The sequence below is a fragment of the Zingiber officinale genome, chromosome 2B (assembly GCF_018446385.1).
Source record: "Zingiber officinale cultivar Zhangliang chromosome 2B, Zo_v1.1, whole genome shotgun sequence".
Taxonomy (NCBI): Eukaryota; Viridiplantae; Streptophyta; class Magnoliopsida; order Zingiberales; family Zingiberaceae; genus Zingiber; species Zingiber officinale.
This window is the reverse complement of record NC_055989.1, coordinates 69,116,016-69,139,486: the sequence shown is the minus strand read 5'-3', so window position 1 is coordinate 69,139,486 and position 23,471 is coordinate 69,116,016. Positions and strand designations below refer to the sequence as shown.

Genomic DNA, 23,471 nt, shown 5'->3' with positions numbered 1-23,471 from the left:
TAACAAAGATTCCATTCTATGAGCTCCATCGAGGTATGTGAATGTGACAAAAGATTACAACAATTAAAAAAGATAAAGGATTTCGATCACATCTCCAATAAATTAACCCCTCTTTCTCTCCATCTCTCAGCTTCCAATAAAATCCCAGCTCTCGTGCTCACCTTCCAACACCTAGGCCTTCCTTTTCCAACTCTCTCAAGAAACATAAGAGAAAGGGAGTGTTGCCTATTTAATGAGATTACCTACTGAAACAAGCAGTGACAGCTAAAGGAAGATATGGGTTCTTCTTCTTCTTGGACATCACTCTTCCTCCTCATCCTCTTGCTTGGTTCAGCTCTGTACATTTGCAATGCAACTAGTGGTCTCCCAGAGCTGCCCAACCTCACCACCCTCTCCTTTGAGGAAGGCTACACACAGCTATTTGGAGACTCCAACCTAAGGCTTCATGGCGATGGAAGAAATATTCACATCTCTCTAGACCAGAGAACTGGTGCTTACTGTTTATTCTTCCTTTATATTCCTGCCTATGCCTCATTAGTTTCTTTGAATTTTCTTATTACTTTCAAGATGCACGGATTTTGAAGCTGAACAGTTGATGGCTGCTTTAGGTGCTGGATTCGCGTCACAAGATCTTTATCTCCATGGATTCTTCAGTGGTTCCATCAAATTACCTTCAGATTATGCTGCAGGAGTTGTCGTGGCCTTCTATGTATGCTCTACCCCCTTAATAAAGCTCGTGATTCTTTCCACTGCAAAAGTGCTGTCATTTGTTATGTTATTTTTCTATGAAATAAAGGTCCTGTTCTATTTCTTGAAGAACAGTGTATGCCACTATTTCTCGAAGAAAGAATTTAATTCATTTCTCTGTTTGTTTGTCACATTGACCTGCGAACCCTCTCTTCTTCCTGATCTCTGTTGTCCTATCATCTTATCCTAGAAATTTAACAAAGTTTACCCTTGCCCAAATTCTTCTTATTGGAACATCCATGCCTCCTTACCGAACTCACAACAGCTTGTCTCTAGTAAAACTAGTTCCATTACTACAAGTTTATCATAAATTTTATCGTTGAAGTTTCAGTGTACCTAAATGCTTCTGAATTAAATGCAGATGTCAAATGGAGATATATTTGAGAAGACACACGATGAATTGGACTTCGAATTCCTAGGGAACATAAGAGGGAGGGAATGGAGAGTCCAGACCAATATTTATGGGAACGGAAGCATATCTACAGGAAGGGAAGAGAGATATGAACTCTGGTTTGATCCCACAGAGGACTACCATCAGTATTCCATCCTCTGGAGCAGTCAAAGGATCATGTAAGGCCATATGCATACTTTAACCACTCTGCTTGATAAATTGAGTATCTAATATTATGATTTGTTCCTAGAGTAATTCCTTTTTCTTTCTCTTTTTGCATAAATTATCTTATAAGTGGAGAAGCTAGTCTGGATCATAATAAACCCTTTATTTCCAAATCTAGTGATCTGTTCTTCTGGTCATGTTCCTTTCTTTATCTTTTAATTTTTATTTATATAGGAAAGTGAATACTTTATAAGCTAGCTGTACCACTTACAAGCAATATTGTAGCTGCTTAGTTCCTGAAACTGTCCTTAACCTGGCTTTCTTTTGCAAGAAAATAGAAAAATAACTAGAGGATTTGCATCGGAGTCATCCACTTGATTCTAGAATGATTTCCTAGGGATTAACATTATAGATTAAAAGGACAGACACACTCTTATATTGAAATGAGCTTAATGCATCTACTGTTTGCAGATTTACAGATCTAAGCAATCAATTTCACTCTGTTCTTCATGCAGATTCTACATAGACAACATTCCCATAAGGGAATTGGTGAAGAGCCAAATCATGGGTGGGGATTACCCAGCGAAGCCCATGTCCCTCTATGCTACCATATGGGATGGGTCCACCTGGGCCACATCTGGAGGTCGCTATAAGGTCAACTACAAATTTGCTCCTTACACAGCTGAATTTGCTGACCTTATGCTACATGGCTGCGCTGCAAATCCTAATGACCATAAAACAATCTGCATGGGCAATGATGATGTCTACAATGGCATCACCATGTCAGCAGATCAAAGGCTGTTAATGGAGAAGTTCCGAAAGAAGCGTATAACATACTCTTACTGTCATGACCGTATACGTTACCCTACACCCCCGCCGGAGTGTATTCTTGGTCCAGAGGCTGAGGGCTTCCTTGCATCAGGTGAAGCAAAGTTCAGTTTTCGCCGCCGGCGTGGAAGGCACTATACCCGGAGCTCAGTGGGCGTGTCCTTTTGAGTTTGATTCATTTCATATTGAACAAGTCCAGGTGGTCTAGAGAAGATTTTTTTTTTGTTGGTTGTTGTTTTGTGTGTGTGTAAAATGTATTCTATAACTCTATTGTACTGTTGTATAGCAAATTTGCCCTGAGGGTTCATGTCAGGTAGATATTGAATTGTTTAGTTTCTGCCAGTGGAGTTCTTCCCTGATCCAGCATTACTTTCCAATTTCAACTCTTGCATATTAACTAGCATAGTTGGTCATTTTACTCCTAAATATAAGCAAGATTATTATTGGAAGTATAATCTAAATGATACTGTCCATAGTACAAGGGTTTCTACTGCAGGCTGGAAAAACCAAATGAAATAACACCAGAAAAAAAAAGGAGAATAGAAGACTTATCCTCCAATGTAAGTGTCAACAGTCCAGTGAATCAGACAAAATGGAATAAAGATCAATGCAAGTATGTTTCAGAAACCTAAACTAAAAGTCAAACAAATACATAATCACAGACAACATCAGCCAAAAAAGTGTGAACCAACTATAAAGATTGCAGCAAAATTGACTAGATAGATTAAAACAAGAGATGGGAACACCCTCTCTCTCTCTCTCTCTCTCTCTCTCTCTCTCTCTCTCATGTATTAACTATTTTGTGTTGTTTCTTCTGTACAACAATCTCATACATAAAATAATGTTGATTAAATTTTAAATCTGTGATGCATATGACAATCACATAAAGCTCCAAAACGCCTTTACCTAATGATCAATCAAAGATATTAAAAACTTAGCTTTTCTTATAGTTCCTAAAGTTATATTTCATAGATTTTGCGTTAGTTCTGTTTAACACTAATGTTTTAATTTCTATAGTGCACTTCCATTACTCAAATTATTAATTTATTACCACTAAAATATCCTTTATTAGTACAATATTGTTAACAAATAACATGTTAAATAAAATTTTTCATATGGATAACATTAGAAAGTTCATCTAGGATAGATGTTATAAAAAGAAAATAAAGTAATTTTACAAACAAAATATAATACCTAGAGGTTTTATAAAATTCTAACTGTAAGTGAAGTTACTATTTAGTATATGTTGAGTAGTTTATACAAATAATCCCTTCATCTTTCTCAAATTCTATTCCCAAGAGGAGTTTTTTTTTTAATCTCTGACCACTCTATATTGAACATTAGTTAAAATTTCATCAGAAAAAGCATAAGATTAATAGCATTGAAAATATCACAATACTAGATTTATAATTCATCATATTTTGTATTTTAAACTATTACCAACTGTGGGCTATGATAATAAACAAATTTATTGCAAGGATGCTTAATAATGTCATATGTGAGAAGTTAAATATTTTCATGGCTGTGGAAGGTTTAAATATTTGCACAAAGCGAGATGCTTATGTCTGGGGCTTCAGTATGATTCCATCCCAAAATCAATTTCTGAAAGCTAATATCATGTCAGATATGTTCCAAGTCATTAACAAAAGGGCTGTTGGGGATGCATATTCATACTTAAAGACTCTTCTCCAAAGGTAGAGTCACTTGACTAAATTGCTGTTACTTCTGCTGTGAATGTGCCATATCATATTCTAGTACCTTAGTTGGGCATGAATGAGATTGGTGAATAGGTGCATGTGATACAACTGATATGTAACTAGAGAAAGCCATAACCTTAGATTTATGAGGTGGAGAGGCAACTTACACAAACAGCTAATGGTGTACTCTTGTATTAACAAGAGGGATCAATCCCGATTGCTGGACATCTGTTTATAACTTATAAATACCCTCTAAGGTCCACAGCATACTGACTGCTAGGTGAAAAGACCATGATGAGCCACCTTCCTTTGACAGAAAGATGGCCATACTGATATCCACAAACTTGTGTCAATTTCTGCAAAGTAGAGAAGTATGTCAGATAATTGACATAGCCACATCACCTTCAGCAAAATCATGAAATGACCTCACTCTGGAAATGAAATATAGAAACATAAATTGCTGCTTAATTTTTTTCCCTTCAGTAAGCCCCCTCAGTATCTTATTTTCTCCTCGCTTTTATCCTAGTATCAGTTTTCACAAGCTTCATGATCTAGCTGGGATTTAATCTTGGGTGTCATCACATATTCAGTGTCTGAGATTAATTCTCGGCGAATCTACAACTGGAAATTAACCCTTCAACTTTTTTTAAGGTCCCCATCACGTATGTTTTGTTCCTATTCCTGTATAATTTGTTAATCCTTTCTTGTATGCATCGTACATATAGTTTCTATAATCAATAAGTTCAATAAAAAGAAACGGATTACAAAGAGTAAAGACTTCAATGACTGCCCCCAAAATGAACTCGACAGGTGTAGAAGATACTCATGTAGCTATCCAGGAATCGTATTCAGTATTGGCTAAACAAATGGCGATTTTTAATGACAGAACTTAAGAATTCAATGCAACCATCGAAATCTTCCCAATACGAAAGCGTACCTCGCGACCATGGTTATACGGAAAAGTGCCTCGATGATCTCTAAAATCGTCCCTCTTCTGTTGCAGCAATCGGATATCGAAAAATCCCTAGAATGTCGAATAATAATAATATAAAAAAAAGAGGATCGCAAGCAGAGATCGAGAGAAGAGAACACTAGGAGGAAATCCATCCATATTCTTTGCTACTTGCACTATCAAGACCAAGACCAAGACGTGTATAGTACTTGGGATGGATGCTTAGCGAAATTCATTATGATCATCGACAACGGCGATCGGCTTTGTTCGCAGCACTCGCCATGTACATCGAAGCCGCCCCGGCGGCTCCCGGCGGACGCCGAACCACCGTCAGGACACGAGGCAGCCACCGACTGGACTGATCGCAGCAATGCGCACGTGATAATCGCATTTTACCAAAATGGCCTCTAAACTTTATTGAGTACCCTTTTTCTCAAATGACCTCTATAAACCGGTCATAGAGTTTAAAAAGGTAAAATCGGCGGTGCCCGATGAGAATAAATCAGAAAATTAAAACTAACCATTATCTTTACCGAGATTTGACCTTACTTAATTTTACTAACCTAGCAACATTCTCTAACTAGTACATATTTTTTTGTTTGTAAGATTCCGACCAAAGCATTCATTTCAATATCTTCGTATACTACGTTTTTTTGCATGAATATGAATTAGGGTTAATAAACACTTTTTGAATTTTAAAAAATAAAAAATTTGATTAAAAAAAAAGAGATTAGATAATGCCATTTTTGATGATAAAAAATATAAAATTATATAAAAAGAGCAGAATTCCTTTAATTTTTACCTATTTTCTATCATCTGATTAAATATTTTTGTCACTAAAAGGTTTATTTCCTCACTTCTAATTTTAGATTTATAAATTCTTTACGTTTTTTTGTGTTATTCTTTAGTTATTATGGAATTTTTAATTTGAAGATACTCAAATTGAATATTTCAAAATTTCAAAAATTTATGCTTTTATCATAAATTAAAATCGCGACGACTGGGAGCCGCGTCGGGCCACGTGTCCCGCGGTGCGCGTCGGTCCGAAAACGTGGCTGACCTCCGAACCACAAAACTTCGCATCCAAATCGGGCACTTCGTTAGTCACTACCCCCGAAATCGACCAACTCACGATCCCTCGGGGCCACCCCAACAATCCATTAACTGCGGTCTACGCTTCGTGGGCCGATGTACCCGTGTCCTCGATACGACGTCTATAACAGGGCTAACGGACAGCGGCTAAGAGCCTACGCATCCTCCCGCCGTCTCGTTGGTTCGTCTCTTTCCTTGTTGCCATTTGAATTGGAATCCTGAAGAAATTAGCAGAGTCGCCGTCTTGAATCTGTCGAGGGAAGGCTCGATCTGGATCGTCTCCTCCGTTCCATCTTTTTTCTTCATCGCATTTCGCTGTTTCGCGATCCGATCCCTTCGAGAACCAAATCTGGATCGAGGTAAAGGCGGAGGTAATGGCGCATCCGGCGATGCTGACGTCCGGCGCGAGCGGCCGTGTAGGTTCCCTCTTGTTCCTCAGTGCGCCCAGGGGCTTGCTGCTCCTCTTTCGAGGTGTTGCCCTGCTTCTGCTCCTCCCGTTCCGGTGGCGGTGGGTCCGTGCGTCGAAAGTTGAGGGTCGGGCGGAGTCGAGTAAGAAGGGCGGCCGAGTCGGGGTGGTGGTGAGAGTGCCTGCGGCGATGTTGCCGCGGAGACAGAGGGAGCAAGATTCGGCGTGGCGTAGGGCGCTGGCGATCCAGCGGGTCGTGGAGGCAAGGCAGCAGGGGGGGCTGGAGAGAGAGGTCGCTCTGTTCACGACGGCAAGAGGAGACACTCTTTTCACACAGTCCTGGACTCCTTTAAACACGAAGACGAGGTAGGCCGTGATTCATATATATATAGACGAGGTAGGCCGTGATTCATAAATTTCCTGATATATATATATATATATATATATTCTTTTATGTGGATGGCCTGTTTCAATTCTAAATTTACCCTTTTTATATAGTTTTATCCGGATTTCACTCTTGTGCCTCTGTTTGTGCTTTTCAAATAATTTTGTCAATTTGTGAATAATATTTTCATCTCTGGGAGAAGATACACGGTTGTTTTCTTCCTCCTTGATATTGACATGGAATTATGTAATAGCGAGTACCATAGGTGAAGTTAGTGCTCTAAGGGAGTATTGATTTATTTGTAATTGAACATGCATTCACGTAAGCATAATGAATTTGGTCTTCAATTTTTTTAACTGGACCAATATAAGAAAGTAATGCCCTTTCTAGAAAATTAGTTCTAATATCTAGGTTTCTAGTGCCCGATTATTCAGCAAAATGGATTGCAATCATTTAAGATATAGTTGAAATTAATTATAATGATTTATTCTCTTTAGTGTTGACATGGATCCTTGCTAAGATGTCTTTTTGACTGAATTACACCGATTTTATGTGAAAATCTGAAAAGCTTTGACATATTGTAGAGGGATTGAAGGTGCATTTTTCTTTAAATCCTCCTAATATCCATTTTTTGAAAGATCCAAGACTAGATTAATTGCTTTTAATATGATATGGATGTTGCTTGTTATCCTAATATTGACTGATTATTGTGCAGGGGTTTGGTGGTTTTGTTGCATGGACTGAACGAACACAGGTAAGTATCAATTATCTAAAGTATCAAAGTTGTTTGAAATACCATACGTCTTGTTGAGAATGGAAGTGATCATTTTCTAATATTTCTGAATTATTTTTGTTTTAGTGGTAGATATGACCACTTCTCAAAGAAGCTCAACGATAATGGTTTTAAAGTATATGCAATGGATTGGATAGGTAATTGCTTTCTCCAGCCTTTTTACGGTTTTATACTTTTTTTTTTTTTTGCAGTTGTTTCAGTTATTCAATTGCACAAGTCAAACCATACTATGTATACACACTAAGCGAGCTGTCTTTTGAGGGGATATTTTCTGATGGTATGAGCTTGGTGTCATAGGTTGGGAATTCTGTTGGTTGTACGCATGATGGTCTAGGCAATTCGTTTATACTAAATTTGGTCTTGGTGTTATCAAAGCAATATCGGTACTGTTAATATTCGATTGGTTGTAAAAGGGGAAGTGCAAATTTTTACTCTAGAAGTTAATGTGCTATATTGTAGGCAAGATAGTGAAGATAGAGATCCAACCTAGGAACCAAAAGAGGTTCATACAAGTTTTTTTAAACATCAGCATTCTAATATCTTGAAACATAAACAAATATATGAAAAATAAAATACAATTTTAAAGTGTTCCAGCATTATGTAAAACAACATGTTTAAGATGAATGATAAACATAACATGGATGATAATAATGATAATAATTAAAAATGATTCTTCTAATTAGGAGTTAAAATAAATCTTATAATATAATCAAAGACATTCTTAAATGGTTTGCTATAAATCTTATAATATAAATATCTTATGAACCTTGTTGAGACTGAGATACTGCATGGGAAGGAGGACGGATCCTCTGGTCCGCAAATTGAGGATTAGAGGATGATCCACTTTTTTAGACCCTTGATTTGGATGGACCCATCTATTTAAAGGTGGAGTTTATCCAAATCAAGGGTCCTCATGCAAGGGACCATCCCCTGGTCCATAATTTGCGGACCAGAGGATCCCTACTGCATGGGAAGGGAAGCACACACTAGGCATTGGGCGTTAGCCATTAGTCATTAGAGTCAAATTGTTTTATATGAGCCTATCCGAATCTATTGGGTTATAAGATTGTAATATCCTAAGGTTCAGCTAACAATTTAAACTACCATGATTGTAGGCACTAAGTTATGTTGTGCCATTGTATTCTTTGAAACCAAGTGGTCTACGTTGTCATTTGAGGCACTAGAATACATCATCAGTATCTATTATACTAGGATGTTGTTATTGAAATAGATTATCACTAATGCTCAAAATTCACTCTGGAATTTGTTCTATTATTCTATTCAATTGTTTTTAGGTAACCAAGTGAAAACATATGCTAATTTGAAGTAAAAGGAAAAAAGCATTCAAATGTCCTAATTGACCATTCAACTATCTGATACTTTGGTACAATCGAGGATATTAAGATCAAATGGTATAGCCACAAGCACCGGAAGTTCCTAGATAATCAGTTACACTAGTTGTATAGAACTATTGTTTGGTTTGAACTGTTGTTTAGTAAACCAAGTGAACTTCTTGGAATAGAACAAATAAAAGGAAATGAAGTATTTTAACTGCATGGTTGATGGTTGTCTTAATATCTGTTGTGTCTAAAAAATTATTTTTTATCACAATGCCAAATCCCTAATCTACCATCTACAATGAAAATTTGCCATCCAATGATCTTGTAATGAGATACCAGAAATTGGAGATCTGCGGAGTTTAAAGGAGATGATTTTTTTTTTTGTGAAAAAGCCATTGTGGTAGTATTTGTTTTTTGAGTTACATGGTAATTCTGCTAGTGAGTATACTTCCTAGTTCGAATCTCTACTATAAAAATGCAAGGGAAGCAAGGTTCAAGTATAAGTCTAGATTTTGAATATGAATACACAAATAAACAAAATTATAGTGTATGTCTTTATTTGACATAAGCTTTGCTTATTTGTAATTCTTCTCTTGTTGTCTACTAGTTAATTTGAAGGTTTTGCTGACTGTAATCTTTCAAGTTTTGTTGAAGTTGCATTTTGACTTGATCTAAGAAATTTTGCAAAAATTCCCTTTACCTATTTGTATGAATTAATATATTATACTTTGTACAGTTGCATACATAATCAAATAGATTCTAATCTGTTCCAGTGTATTTAGTGAAACTAGACTATTGTTTCAGATGTTATGTTAGTTTTTCCGTAGTGCTAAATTTGGTTTTTCAGGTTGCAAAAAGTACCATCCTTTGACTTGGCTCAAATTGGCTTTAATCTTGGTTGAGACAAGTCAGGTTAGCTAGTTCTTAGATATTGGTTGAGTAATCTTGATCAAATAAGCATGGTTTCCTATGAATGTACTTCAGCTAACAAAACAGCGTTTTCATGATGCACTGCACCATTTTATAAATACAAGTTCTAGCAGCATGCATATCAAGCTAATAAAAAGCATGAGATTTCAACTTGACACATTTTGGTCATGCCTGCATCTCTCAACATTTAGATTTGACTTTATGTTAGTATTCATTTTTTGTATTGCAAAATTTTCTAATAATTAGAGAGTGGCTATGCCTGGACATTTTGAAGCTGCACATAAGACAACTTCGAAGATGAAATATTTAACTGAAAAAGACAGATTAATCAGGATATATTTACTAAAATAGGAAGAGGTATCACCTTACACATAAAGGCTTTAATTGTTAACGCTGTTTTTATTTGTACCTGTTGTAAATGTCGCTCAGGGCATGGGGGAAGTGATGGATTGCATGGATATGTTGATTCCCTTGATTATGCAATCAGTGATTTGGTATGAACTCTTACCTATTGTTGCCACTGCCTTTAGTTTGTGGCAAGATTATATATACACTCATCATTTCTATTTTTGTGTCAAAAGAAAGCATTTCTGCAAAAGGTTTTGGCAGAGAATCCTAGGCTACCTTGCTTTTGCTTCGGCCATTCAACCGGTGGAGCTATTGTTCTGAAGGTATGATATCTCACATGTTGGCCATGTATACATTTAAAGCACCTTTATTTGTTGATTACCATGGAACCTATACATTTATCGTGGTTGTTTCTGTCATGCATGTTTGAAGGCGATTTGTGATCCAAAGATAGAAGGCTGGATTAGTGGTATCGCATTGACATCACCGGCTGTCTATGTTCACCCTTCACATCCGATAATAACGGTTAGTTGTGGTTGAAGATGAAACTGTCATTACTAACTTTGAATGATCTGAATGAGCTCAATCTTCTTTATGAAGGAGGTTTTCTTAATCATAAATTCTAAAAAAAGTTCTAGTAAACCATATGAACTGGAACAAGAATTATGCACAAGATCTAGTTAACATCGAAAATTACAACATAAATTAAATTAAGTGAAATAGATGACGAACCTTAATATAGCGGAATGGTCAGCGTCGTACTCTCCTCACCAATGGAAAGCCGAGAGATCTCAAAATTATCCAATCCTATGGGGATCATGACCTATATATAGTAGTAGACCTAATTCTATTATCCACCATCAATAATAATAAAATACAGGTTAACGGGTATTGTACATATAAATCCACATCTAATACCACAAAACCGCAATTAATATTGATTAGATCACTTACTGAGTTCGTCCGTAATGACATGAATCTGTATGTTACAAAATAGCACGTAAGCCCACTGAATAACAAGATTAAATCCAACACTTTATACAAGCAAATTTCACACCAGTTTTCTGCATAGCTAAGATAGTCCATTTGTTTTGATATGGCTTTGTGTCTATTTGGGCAATAGAAACATTATCATGATAGTCGTAAAATGAGTTGGTGAAAATGATACTAAATTCATGTGGCAAAAGCCTGATCATTATATCATGTTATTTGGCAGACAATAGTAGCTCCAGTTTTCTGTCTTCTAGCCCCGAAGTACCAATTTAGCAGCGCAAGTAATAGCACATCACCAGTTTCCCGCGATCCTGAAGCCCTCAAGCACAAGTACACCGACCCGCTGGTGTTCACTGGCTCTGTCCGAGTCAAGACTGGTTATGAGATCTTGCGCTCATCAGCCTACCTGAAGCAGAATCTGTACAGAGTTACTGTCCCTTTCCTAGTGCTCCATGGGACTTCCGACGATCTGACCGACCCCAAAGGTTCTCAAAGATTGTTCGATGAAGCTTCCTCGACCGACAAGTCCATCAAACTATACCCAGGGCTTCTACATGATCTTCTTATCGAACCTGAACGCGTTGAGATTATGGCAGACATTATCGACTGGTTCAGCTGCAGAGTTCATCAGTCTGACTGTGTTTGGGCAAGTGAATAACTCTGATTAACATCAAGGCGACTAGTTCATTGAGCCGACCTCTGTTTTTTTCTTCTTGGTTGGCCAGTTTTTAGTCTAAAAAGATAAACAACAACCGATGTAGCCAGCCAGTAGCTGACAATTATATATATAGTTACATGGTCACTACAAGAAAATTTCCAATATGAAGATATATATATATATATATATATATATATATATATATATATATATGAAGAGATTGAATCTGGAAATCATCAGATTTCTCTTCTTGGATGGCAATGCACCAAGCAGGATTATGTTTAACTATGAATGTCATTTCCTGGACCATAGGAAGAATGATCTGTATGGTTTCATGTGAACCTTTCTAAGTACTTAAGAACATTGTATTTTAATTAACTGAACCTTTTCCAAATAGCAGAGGCTTATTAGTTGACGTTTCATTGTGTTCTTACTAATTAACTTGTTAAACAGGTTGTCATGTTAGAGGATCAAACTACAGTAGTTGCACTCTGTTTGCCTTCTCTTTCTTCCTCATCCACCTCAATCTTGTTTTTGCAAATGGCTTTTGTTCGATCGTATACTCTCAGTTAAGAGATTGAGTGATCCAGAGCGGACCTAATATAGTCGGCGCCGGAGCCAGATCGATTTCACCCTCTTTCTATCCCAAGATCTACTGCACAGGAGATGTCGTCCCTATTGTCTAAGGTTTCATACGCATAATCTGTGAAGCCGGCGTCGCCGCAGGTGGCGAAGAAAAGTTTCGATGAAGTGGGGAGGACTACAAATGAGCCACAACTTACAATAAAAAACCTGCAATATTCTACACGGATGAAGAGATTTCTGGTATGTCTAATGCCTTCCGTTTTGCTCTTATTGGAAAATTTTTGGGGTCGAGACCAAATCAGGCAACGATTATTCAATCCTCTGCGAATCTGGGCCTACCAGTTTCTACAATATTAGGTTTTTGAGGTTTGGGCATGTTTTCATCTACCTATCATCAATTGAGGATATGACTAGGATTTGGACTAGGGGGATTTGGAATATAGGGGGCATTCTTATGAAGATCTTTAAGTAGTCGCCGAAGTTCACCTATGAGGCTAAATCCTCTGTGGTTCTAGTCTGGATCTAGCTCCCCGATTTTCTCATACATATGTTCTACAAAAAGAGATTGTTTGCAGCTGCGAATATTGTTGGAAGGACTCTGAAAGTTGATGAAGCTACAGTTGATGTCTCTAGGCTAACAATGGCGAGAGTTTGTGTAGAGATCAATCTTTTGAAACCAAAGATTGAAGATTTTTGGATTGGTATTAGAGAGGTCAGGAGATTACAAAAGGTGATCTATGAACGCCAACCTAAATACTGTCTACACTGCCAGCATTTAGGACATTCAGTTGAGGAATGTTATGGTAAAGGTTATCATCCAAACCTAGCTTGGGGTGTTGGGAAATAGAACTCTTCTACTATGGGGGAAGATCCCAGGGGTTTGAAGGAGGACAAACATTTGGAAGGTATACCTAAAGAGGGTGCAGAAGCTCACCTAGGGGATTCTGAGGTAGTGTCTTTGAAAGCTGGAGCAGGGAAGCAAGCATGGATTCCAAAGAAAAAATAAAATCTATTTTAGATCCATAGGTTGAGTTTGTGGAGGATTTTGCCGTTGAAAACTTTTTCCAGATTTTGAAAAATTTGGAGGAGAATGTGCTGGATCTACATAATCTCAATATCAGAGATAGAGAAGAGGAATTAATTGTGAATCAGAAGATGGTACATTAGGAGGTTGGGGTTGATATTTCTTATGCAATAAAGGCATATAGGGGGAAGGGTGTAGCTGTGGCTGAAATCTCAAAAAAGACAAGGTTGGATGATATGCCACAGAGAAAGGGTAAAGCACAGGGAAAAAAATTGTTATAGGAACATAGCTTTTTGTCTATTGATGATTTTGTTCTGGGGGTGATCACTACTTCTTCGGAAGAGGAGGAGGATGTGGGGAGTTTTGATATTTCTAAATCTTTTGTTGAAATGGAGGATTTGGATTTGGATAATCTTGTGATCAAGAAAGGCAGATCCTCTCTAAATGATGAGTCTAGTGGTGGTGCAGTTAGACAGGGGCCAGATTGGGATCCAGGAATACATAATATGATGACTAGACGTAAAACTCACATGGCACGAATGTCCAGCTCTGTTGATTTTTAATGACTAGTTTAATCTGGAATATTAGAGGAATAGGGAATGATGCATCTATGAGAAGGGTTCATTTTTTAAAAGAAATTTAATATTTAAATTTCATGGGCATTCTGGAACTATTTATTGAGTTGGATGAGGCTTTAATGACCAGAGGATTAGGATTGGAATCAGCTATATCTAATTACTCTGGTAAAATTTGGTTTTTTCATGATGTTAATATCGTTTGTGATATTTTAGCTGATCATGAACAGTTATGCATCTCAAAATAAGCTCTCAATTGCTTCCTAGTAGTATTTTTATCTCGATGGTGTATGCCAAATGTAATAGTGGTGAAAGGTTGTTGGATGTTAAACCTATTGATGATGTTTGCTGGTTGGTGGGAGGAGATTTCAATGTGATCTCCAGTATTGATGAACAATCAAATGGCGTTCTGTCAAGGCTGACAGCTATTAAAGAATTGAATGATTTCTTGATGCTATCAATTTTGTTGGATCTTGGGTTTGTTGGTGATAGATTTACTTGGACCAATAAGAGAATATGGAAGAGGTTAGATAGGATTTTAATTTCTCCTTCTTGGAATGATAAAGATTTGGTGGTGCGGGTGGAGCATTTGAGCAGAGCAACTTTTGATCATTGCCCTTTATTGACTAATATTTCAGTTTCTTCTCCTCCTAGAGCCTCCATTAGGTTTTAGAAGATGTGGATCAAACATTATAATTTTTCCCTTACTATGAAACTGAATTGGATGTTACCCTATTATAAACATGGTCAAAAATTGCAGATCAAATTAAGAAGACTTAAGGACCATTTGAAATGGTGGAATGAAGATGTATTTGATAATATTCATGACAAAGTAAAGTTGGAGGAAGAGAGGTATGTTACAGTTGAGAAAAAATTTGATGTTGATCCTTCTGTGGTGAACACAATTTAGATGGGAGAACCACAAGCTTCTTTGTTTAAAACTCTACACATGGAGGAAATGTTTTGGAAACAAAAAGCAACTACCAAATGGATGGGAGAAGGGGAAAGAAACACAAAGTTATTCCACAATTTGATTCAAAAAAGGAGGGTATCAAGGAGAATTTTTAGAATCTGGGAGGGAGGCTCATGTTTGGAAAAAGCTGAGCTTATACAAACTTCTAGGGTTTCTTTCTTTGAGAACTTGTTAGCTAATGAGGTAGAGGTTCTACATATTGATGGTATGGAACATATTCTAGCATTGACATTGATGAAAATATTGCTTTGTCAAAAAAATCCAATTATGGAGGAGGTTAAGCAATTGGTTTGGGATATGCATGAGGATAGGGTAGTTGGAATAGATGGGTCTGTGTTGCTTTTTATAAGGAGTGTTGGGAGACTATCAAGGAAGATGTGCTTGAGGCACTTTTGGACTTCTTCAATGGTGGGACATTCTGAAGGGGTATGACTCCTACAACTCTTGTTTTAATTCAAAAGTATAATAATATGCAACAATGGAAATATTTTAGACCTATTAGCTTATGTAATGTATCTAACAAAATTGTTTCAAAAATGATTACTAATAGGCTAAATTCAGTAATGTGCAAGCTGATTTCTCCATCTTAGAGTGGTTTTGTCAAAGGAAGGCTAATCTCTGACAATATTCATCTTGCACAAGAGCTTAATCATAAGCTAAATTATAGGGTCTGTGGTGGGAATATGATATTGAAGCTGGATATGGCTAAAGCCAATGATAGGGTGCAGTGGGTTTTTCTGCTTAATGTGATGAAGGCTTTCGGGTTTTCTGATCGTTTCATGGATATAATCAAAAGATGCATAGCTAATTGTTGGTTTTCTGTAAGTATTAATGGGACTTTATCAGGTTTCTTTCATTCTAAAAGAGATCTAAGACAAGGGGACCTTATTTCTCCTCTATTCATTATCTTGGCAGAATTTTTATCAAGAGGTTTAGATCAGCTCTTCAATGGCTCACCTCAACTATATTTTGCCACCGGATGTGAGTATAGGATTTCTCATTTAGCCTATGCGAATGATATCATGATCCTAATGAATGGTTCCCTTAATCATGTCAAATGTGTCAAGAAGTTCTTGAATTTCTATATGGCATGTTCTAGGCAAGAAGTGAATGCTTCTAAGAGTTGTTTCTTTCCTTCTAAAAATATTTCAATGGATAGGAGACATAAAATAGCTATCCTAATTAGATTTTCAGAAGATGTTGCTCCTATAACATACTTGGGTGTTCCAATAGTGGCAGGAATGAGAAAATCAGCATCCTATCAGCTATTGTTTGAGAAAGAAAGAAACTCCTTGGTTGGAATATTGCTAGACTTTCTTTTGGCGAAAGGCTTGTTTTAATACAAAGCATTTTGTCATCCATTCCTATATATGTGCTTCCGGTTTACTCCCTCCATTGTGTCTTCTCCATCAACTAGAAATGATATTCGCCAACTTCTTTTGGGGGTCTACAGAATTGAAAAAAAGTATACACTCGATAACATGGAAAGATGTTTGCAAGCCAAAGTTGGAAGGGCGGCTTGGTGTGAGGAAACTCTTGGACGTTGCCTCTGCTGTAGCTTTAAGGCTTTGGTTTAGATTCAGAGAACATAACACACCTTGGGCATAGTATCTAATTAAGCAATATTGTGATAAGGAGTCTCCAGTTGTCGTTTCTATTAAAAGTAATACTTCTCTTGGTGGAAAGATTCATTAAAAGTAGAGTTGTAGTAGAAACTCTGATTGGATGGAGATTGGGTAAGGGGCAAGTGGATTTTTGGTATGACACATGGCATGATAGGGGGCCTCTTTTTCTAGGGATAAATAATGTAGATAGCAGAATGCTCACGGTTTCTAAGTTATTGGATGATAGAGGATGAGTTCAATGTGAGCTAGAGGCTGTGTTAGAAGTTGAGGTGGTAGCTAAAGTGATCGACACAACTTTATTACCAGATGAAGTTGATAAATTGATGTGAAAACTAGCTAGTAATGGTAAATTCACATTGAAATCTGCTTGGAATCAAGTAAGATATATAGAAGTATCACGCTCATGGAATCTGGGTGGCAGTCTGGAGTAGAATGTTATCTCCAACTATAGCAGTTTTTGTCTGAAGGTATTTAAAGAAACAATTACCTGTAGATGAAATGCTATAAAGAAGAGGAGTGAATCTGGTATCAAAGTGCCAATGCTGTGCTGAAGTTGAATCATGGGAGCACCTATTTTTTGATGGTCTAGTAGCTAAAGAAGTTTGGATTTTCTTTGCTAAGGTGTTTTGTGTGAGTAAATGGAGGTTTTTTAAAATTGGAAGAATGGTCGGGGCTGGTCTTTGGGCAAGTAAGGGAGAGTGTTCCTTTTTTTAATCATTTGGTTTTTATGGAAAGCTAGAAATGATGCTAAGTATAGAGATATCAAATCTGAGGCTCGGTTAATTAGTAAAAATGCTACTAGATACCCTTGTGCTGGAATGGTAGCAAGTACTATCCAAAACAAAAATTGGAAAGTGTTGGTACAATTTTTCTAGTAAATGTTGACCAAGTTGACTAAGCTCGAATTGACTGAGCTTGAGTTTCGATGTTTGACAATATGAGAGGAAGGAGTCAAATAGGTCATGACTGACCAGATATTTGACAATATGTGTTTCAGAGATTGTTGGTACAATTCTCTTATGGTCAAGAGTTGACCAATTTAATGTGTAGAAGAGTTAAGTAAGTCAAAGTTGACCGGATACTTGACTGAAAAGTCCTAACTGGAGATTAAGTAATGATAAGCCCAACGGGAAGGTTGATAGAAGAAGAAAATCTAAGTGGGTCAGTGTTGACCAGACACTTGGTATGGAAAATCCTAGTTAATGAAGCTAGGTGATGAAATCCCTATTAAGGAAAGCTAGGCAGATATGAAAAGTCTTGGTGAGTGAAGTTAGGTAGTTGGAAAGTCTTAGTGAGTGAAGTTAGGTAGTTGGAAAGTCCTAGCAAGTAAAGTCAGACAGTTGGAAAGTCCTAGTGAGTGAAGCTAAGTAGATTGGAAAGCCCTAGTGAGTGAAGCTAGGTAGATTGGAAAGTCCTAGTGAGTAAAGCTAGGTAGATTGGAAAGTCCTAGCGAGTGAAGCTAGGTAGATAGAAGTCCTGGTGAGTGAAGCTAAACATATTGAAAAGTCATAGTCTGTGAAGGTAGGCAGATTGGAAAGTCCTAGTGAGTTAAGCTAGACAATGACGAAATTCTACTAAGTGAAGTTAGGTAGTTGAAATCCAGGTGGATTAAGTTTGACCGGACATCTAGTGAGTGGAAGTCTAAGTGGATCATGGATGATGAAAAACACTTGGCACAAGATGAAAAGTCCAAGTGGGTCAAGAAGGATCAGATACTTGGCACAAGACGGTAAGTCCAAGTGGGTCAAAGGATTGATTGAACATTTGACACGAGGAGAAAAGTCCAAGTGATTCAAAGGACTGACCAGACACTTGGTGAAAAAGTCCTAGCAGGTCAAGGTTGATCGGATGCTAGGCAAAAAAGAGTCCTAATAGGTCACGGTTCGCCAGATGTTGGGTAAAGGAACCTTAGAATTAGGTTTGGAAGTTAGGGTTTGGTAATCAATTAGGCTAATTGATTACCATAGCTTAAGCGATTACCTTAATTACTTAAACTCATTGTCATGAGAAACAGAATGAAGTTGAATCGATTAGGGCAATCGATTCAGAAAGCCTTAATTGATTAGGTCAATCAATTAAGGTTATTTTTTTGTGGGAAATAGTAGCTACGGTAATCGAATAAGCAGGGAAGCTTAATTGCTTAGGGCCATTCTTGTGCAAATAGAAGCATGCCTAATTGATTAGTCATGTGTAATCAACTGGGTTAGTTGATTAAGCTTCAAAAATATAGTCGTTTGAAGTAAGTTGCTGATGTGATAATCACAGTAATCGCTTAAGAGTAAGCTTAAGCGATTACGGCGCCCGAAGAGCCCTAGAAAAGGGTTTTCGCATGCACTATTTCTAAAACTCTCTTGTCCACTGATCCTATCTGAAATCGTGAAGCTAGAAAACTGGGAGGTGGCAACTTCGCTGACTGGACATGGACTTCGCTTTGCGGTCATGTCCCACTGCTTGGCCGAACGGGGTAGTCGTGCTGCCAGGACTCCTCTGCTCTGTCGACTCTAGTGGCTCCCTATGCGATGGTTTTATAGCACTTGCCTTCTCCCCATTCGGACACTCGGTCTCCCTCGATGTCCTGTTGCTTTGTCTCTAGCGGCGACTGTTTTACGCATCATCCCGAGCCGAACGGGGGTCGGCTCGGACCCATCTCCTATCGGTCGGGGCCTGACCGCCCAACCGACCATTGACCTTGTCCTCCGTTCGTTCCTTTGACACCTGGGCGTTGACCACCTTGACTTTGACCACTACCTTGGCAGTTGACCTTGTACCGGGCAGTCCTCCCTCCATCACCGCACCACAAGTCTCCCCCTCAAGTCTAGTCGAAGGAGGCTGCAAGTCTAACTGACTAGACTAGTAGTCTGCAGTAGCTTCCACGCCTTCGTCGTTCGGCTTCGTGTTGCCCGACTGGTCATGTAGACACCGTTCGGCACAAGGCCTAAAGCCAACTGTGCTCGACCGTTCAGTAGCATGATAACCGCATGTCCACGCGCGGTTGGGCAATGAGCGAAAACACTTAGGAAAAAGTCTTTTTCTTGCTCTTTTTGGCCAAGCGCCATGACGTTATCCAGATTTCTCGGAAGTCATGCAAATCCCTGATCATTATGGCCGAGCACGCGACCATGCTTTTTAATGAAGCCTCATTAATGTCGTCTGGTGGCTGAGCGCCACGTGCCCCTCTTTCTGCCGTTACACGTTTGACGTGACAGGTGCATATCCGCTAGCGACGTGACAGGCGCCTTTTCAAATTCAATAACTGGATCTTCTCCTAGGTTTTCACAACCCTGGATTGGATGGCTCAAGTTAATCGGTTGCGAGGTTTATAAACCTTGCGTGCATCGCCTTCTTCCTTACTTCGGGCACCTTCGTCTTCGAGTTCTTCGGCAACATTTCATTTCTTCTGTCTCTCTAGCAATCTTCCAGTAAGCTTCCTCCCACTTTCAATCAGATCTTTTCATTGCGCTTCTTTAATCTCTGTTTTTGGATGGCAAGCTCCTCGCTATCCCCTGTCGCCGTCCCTGGGCTCTGGTATACTTCCACCGACTCTAGGTTCGAAGGTGGCGACACTGAGAGTTTGAGAGCCGCTTACAAAATTCCATTTTGTTAGGATCGGTTGAGCTAGAGGAGGGGGTGAATGGCTCACTTCGTTTTCTTGATCAATTTACTCTTTCGCAGCGGATACTTGAAGGCAATGCTAACTCTTGTATTTACTTGGTATCCACCTCCTCAAGGAGGTGACTAGTCCAAGGATTCACACCACTCACAACTCTTCCACTATCAAAACCCTCCTTCTCGGAATCACACCGAAGGTGGAGAAATCTTACAAGATTACAACTCTCCCTCTCCAAAGTAAAGATCACAAACACTATAGAGAAGAAGAGAAGAAGGATCACAAACTTTAACTGGCTTCTTCTTTGCAAGTGAGACTTCAGAAAGTGGCGGAGAGGAGAGCTTGAACACTTTTCAAATCTTGATCACTTGAAGGATTTCTGAAAACCTTTGAGAGCAATGGAACAATATTTTGTTTTTGGATAATCAGTTTTCTTTTGCTTCCATGCTTTTAAACGTCGAGAAAACTAGCCGTTTCTCACGTAGCTGTCGCCATGAATCGATTGGGCTTGTATTTCAATCGATTCAAAGGTATCCGTTGAGTGTTGTCACGTTAAGATCAACAACGTAGATCATCTGATTTGAACCTTAATCGATTGAGATTTTACCTTGATCGATTCAGACGTGCAGTGCTTCATCGCAGAATCACAGAGCCTATTTGAATCGATCGACCGATCGACTCAATACCTTGAATCGATCAACTGATCGATTCAGGAGGAATCTGTGCTTCGCACAGATCATTCACCGATCGATCGGCCGATCGATTCAATACCTTGAATCGATCGACTGATCGATTTAGGAGGAATCTGTGCTTCACACAGATCGTTCATCGATCGATTCAATACCTTGAATCGATCGGCTGATCGATTCAGGAGGAATCTGTGCTTCGCACATATCATTCACCGATCGATCGGCCGATCGATTCAATACATTAAATCGATTGGTTGATCGATTCAGGAGGAATCTGTGCTTCGCACAGATCGTTCACCGATCGATCGGCCGATCAATTCAATACCTTGAATCGATCGGTTGATCGACTCAGGACGATTCTGTGCTTTGCACAGAACCTTACTGATCAATTGGCCGATCGATTGACTTCCCTTCAATCGATCGACTGATCGATTCAGAGACATTCTGCCTCACAGTTATATCTGAATCGATTTACAAACACAGTGGGCTTAACACACATCCATTCTTCTGACTTACAGGAGCTTCTCTTGCCAAGAATCCGGTCCACGACCTTCTTGGACTTCTCTTGCCTTGCATCTGGTCTTCTGACCTGCAAGAACTTCCTTTTGCCAAGAATCCAGTCCTCCTCGACCTTCTTGGACTTCTCTTGCATCTGGTCTTCCGACCTGCAAGAAACTCCTCCTGCAAACTCACAATGCATGTTAAATCCAACGTATTAACCTAAACTTAAATAATTGTCAATACATTGAAACTTCCAGGGCATAATTGCCAAGAATCCGGTCCCCGATCGGAGCTTGAACACTTTTCTACTTGACCAACAATGTTGTTTTCAAGTGGCAAAGATTTATTTTTCTCACCATCACTTTCTTGATTTTCTTCTCCTTGATGATCTACTCCATCCAGTGTTAATTTCTCTAACTCAAAACGTATTTCTTCATCGTTTGTTCTTATAGAGTTCAAAGAAGGATTTTCTTCAAAGACAACATTTAGTGATTCTTCAACTAATTTTGATCTTTTGTTGTAAATTTGATACGCCTTGCTATAACTTGAGTAACCTACAAGGATCCCCTCATCCGCCTTAGCGGAAAACTTTCCCAAGTGATATTTGGTGTTTAGAATATAGACCTTACACCCAAACACTCTAAGATGCTTAATTGTAGGTGGTTTACCAAATCACAACTCATGAGGTGTTTTCCCTATAAACCTATGTATTAATGTTTGATTTTGCACATAACATGCTGTATTAATTACTTCGGCCCATAGGAAACTATGAAGTGAATATTCATTTAACATGCTCCGAGCGACCTCTTGCAAAACCCTATTTTTCCTCTCAACAACTCCATTTTGTTGAGGAGTCCTAGGGATGGAAAATTCATGTTTATAGCCTTTTTCTATACAGAAATTTGGGAATCTATCATTTTCAAACTCACCTCCATGATCACTTCTTATCTTGTTTATCTTATGATCCTTTTCATTTTCTACTCTATTACAAAAAGCAATCAAGGTATCTAGAGTTTGATCCTTATGTTTCAAGAAAAATACCCATGTATATCTAGTGTAATCATCCACAATCACAAAGCAATATCTACTACCATTTAAAGAAATATATCTACTACTATCAAATAAATTCATGTGAATGAGCTCCAAAGCATTTGAGGTACTTACAACATTTTTACCTTTATGAGTAGCTTTGGTTTGCTTACCCATTTGACATGCATCACATATTTTGTCTTTTTGAAACTTTAACTTTGGCAATCCTTGCACCAACTCCTTTGAAAGGTTTTTGATATTCCTCATGTTGGTGTGAGCAAGTCTCCGGTGCCAAAGTCACGTCTCCTCTTCTTTAGACATGAGACACTTAGCAAACACATTAGTAGCACCAAATAGTTCAACTTGATAAATATTTTCTCTTCTATGGCTTATGAAAATATTGGTGTTTAGTTCACTATGCTTGATTAGACATTGAGATGAGTTGAACTCAACTCCATAACCCGAATCACATAGTTGACTAACACTTAAAAGATTAAAGACCATGCCTTTCACTAATAACACATTTTTTATTACAAATTTTTCCGAAATTCTAATATCTCCAATTCCTATAACTTTTAATTCACCACTATTACCAAAAGAAATGGTACCTTTACTTTTGTGTCTAAAAGATGAGAATTTGAAGAATCCCCCGTCAGATGCTTAGAATATCCACTATCTACGAACCATGTTGTTGGATGCCCCCCTTGGCACATGCCTCATCATCACTAGATGATGACTCACTTGAAGACTCCACATCCTCTGCATGACTATCTTCATCTTCACTATCTTCAACATGACTTAAGGCCATGAGAGACATGTGCTTTGAGCTCTTCCTTTAATCTTCTTCCGATGAGCTTGATGATGAGTCATCCCAAGTGGCTTTCAAAGCCTTCTTCTTTTTCTTGATCTTTTCCTCTTGCTTCTTCAACTTTGGACACTCCGTTTGGTAGTGCCCCTTTTTCTTGTATTCATAGCAAATTACATCAGTCTTAGTCTTAGAATCCACAAGAGATTTACCTTTTTTCTTTTCATCATTGAAAATCTTCTTAACATCCTTTTTGTCAAACTTCCTTGAATGCCTCATCATTCTTCGAACAAAGTTCGCCATTTCACTAGAAGATAGCTCTTCATCACTGTC

The 23,471-nt window shown here is 38.3% G+C and overlaps 2 protein-coding genes across 3 annotated transcripts; both read left to right on the top strand.

The window, feature by feature from the left end:
• Window positions 1-132: 132 nt before the first annotated feature.
• Window positions 133-2,443, top strand: LOC122045806 (probable xyloglucan endotransglucosylase/hydrolase protein 28). Its single transcript, XM_042606175.1, has 4 exons — window positions 133-490; window positions 609-709; window positions 1,109-1,317; window positions 1,819-2,443. The coding sequence occupies exons 1-4, from the start codon at window positions 277-279 to the stop codon at window positions 2,297-2,299; spliced, it is 1,005 nt and encodes a 334-aa protein (XP_042462109.1). The 5' UTR covers window positions 133-276; the 3' UTR covers window positions 2,300-2,443.
• Window positions 2,444-6,023: 3,580 nt separating this feature from the next.
• LOC122045805 (monoacylglycerol lipase-like) lies at window positions 6,024-12,147 on the top strand. 2 transcript variants are annotated; one of them, XM_042606173.1, is made up of 7 exons: window positions 6,024-6,644; window positions 7,379-7,417; window positions 7,523-7,593; window positions 10,156-10,220; window positions 10,308-10,397; window positions 10,507-10,599; window positions 11,291-12,147. In XM_042606173.1, exons 1-7 carry the CDS (start codon window positions 6,247-6,249, stop codon window positions 11,723-11,725), a joined length of 1,191 nt encoding a protein of 396 aa, XP_042462107.1. In that variant the 5' UTR covers window positions 6,024-6,246; the 3' UTR covers window positions 11,726-12,147. The 2 variants fall into 2 exon arrangements, 1 of the variants encoding a protein (XP_042462107.1); XR_006130120.1 differs by lacking the exons at window positions 6,024-6,644; window positions 7,379-7,417; window positions 7,523-7,593 and adding an exon at window positions 7,634-9,708.
• The last annotated feature ends 11,324 nt before the right edge of the window (window positions 12,148-23,471 follow it).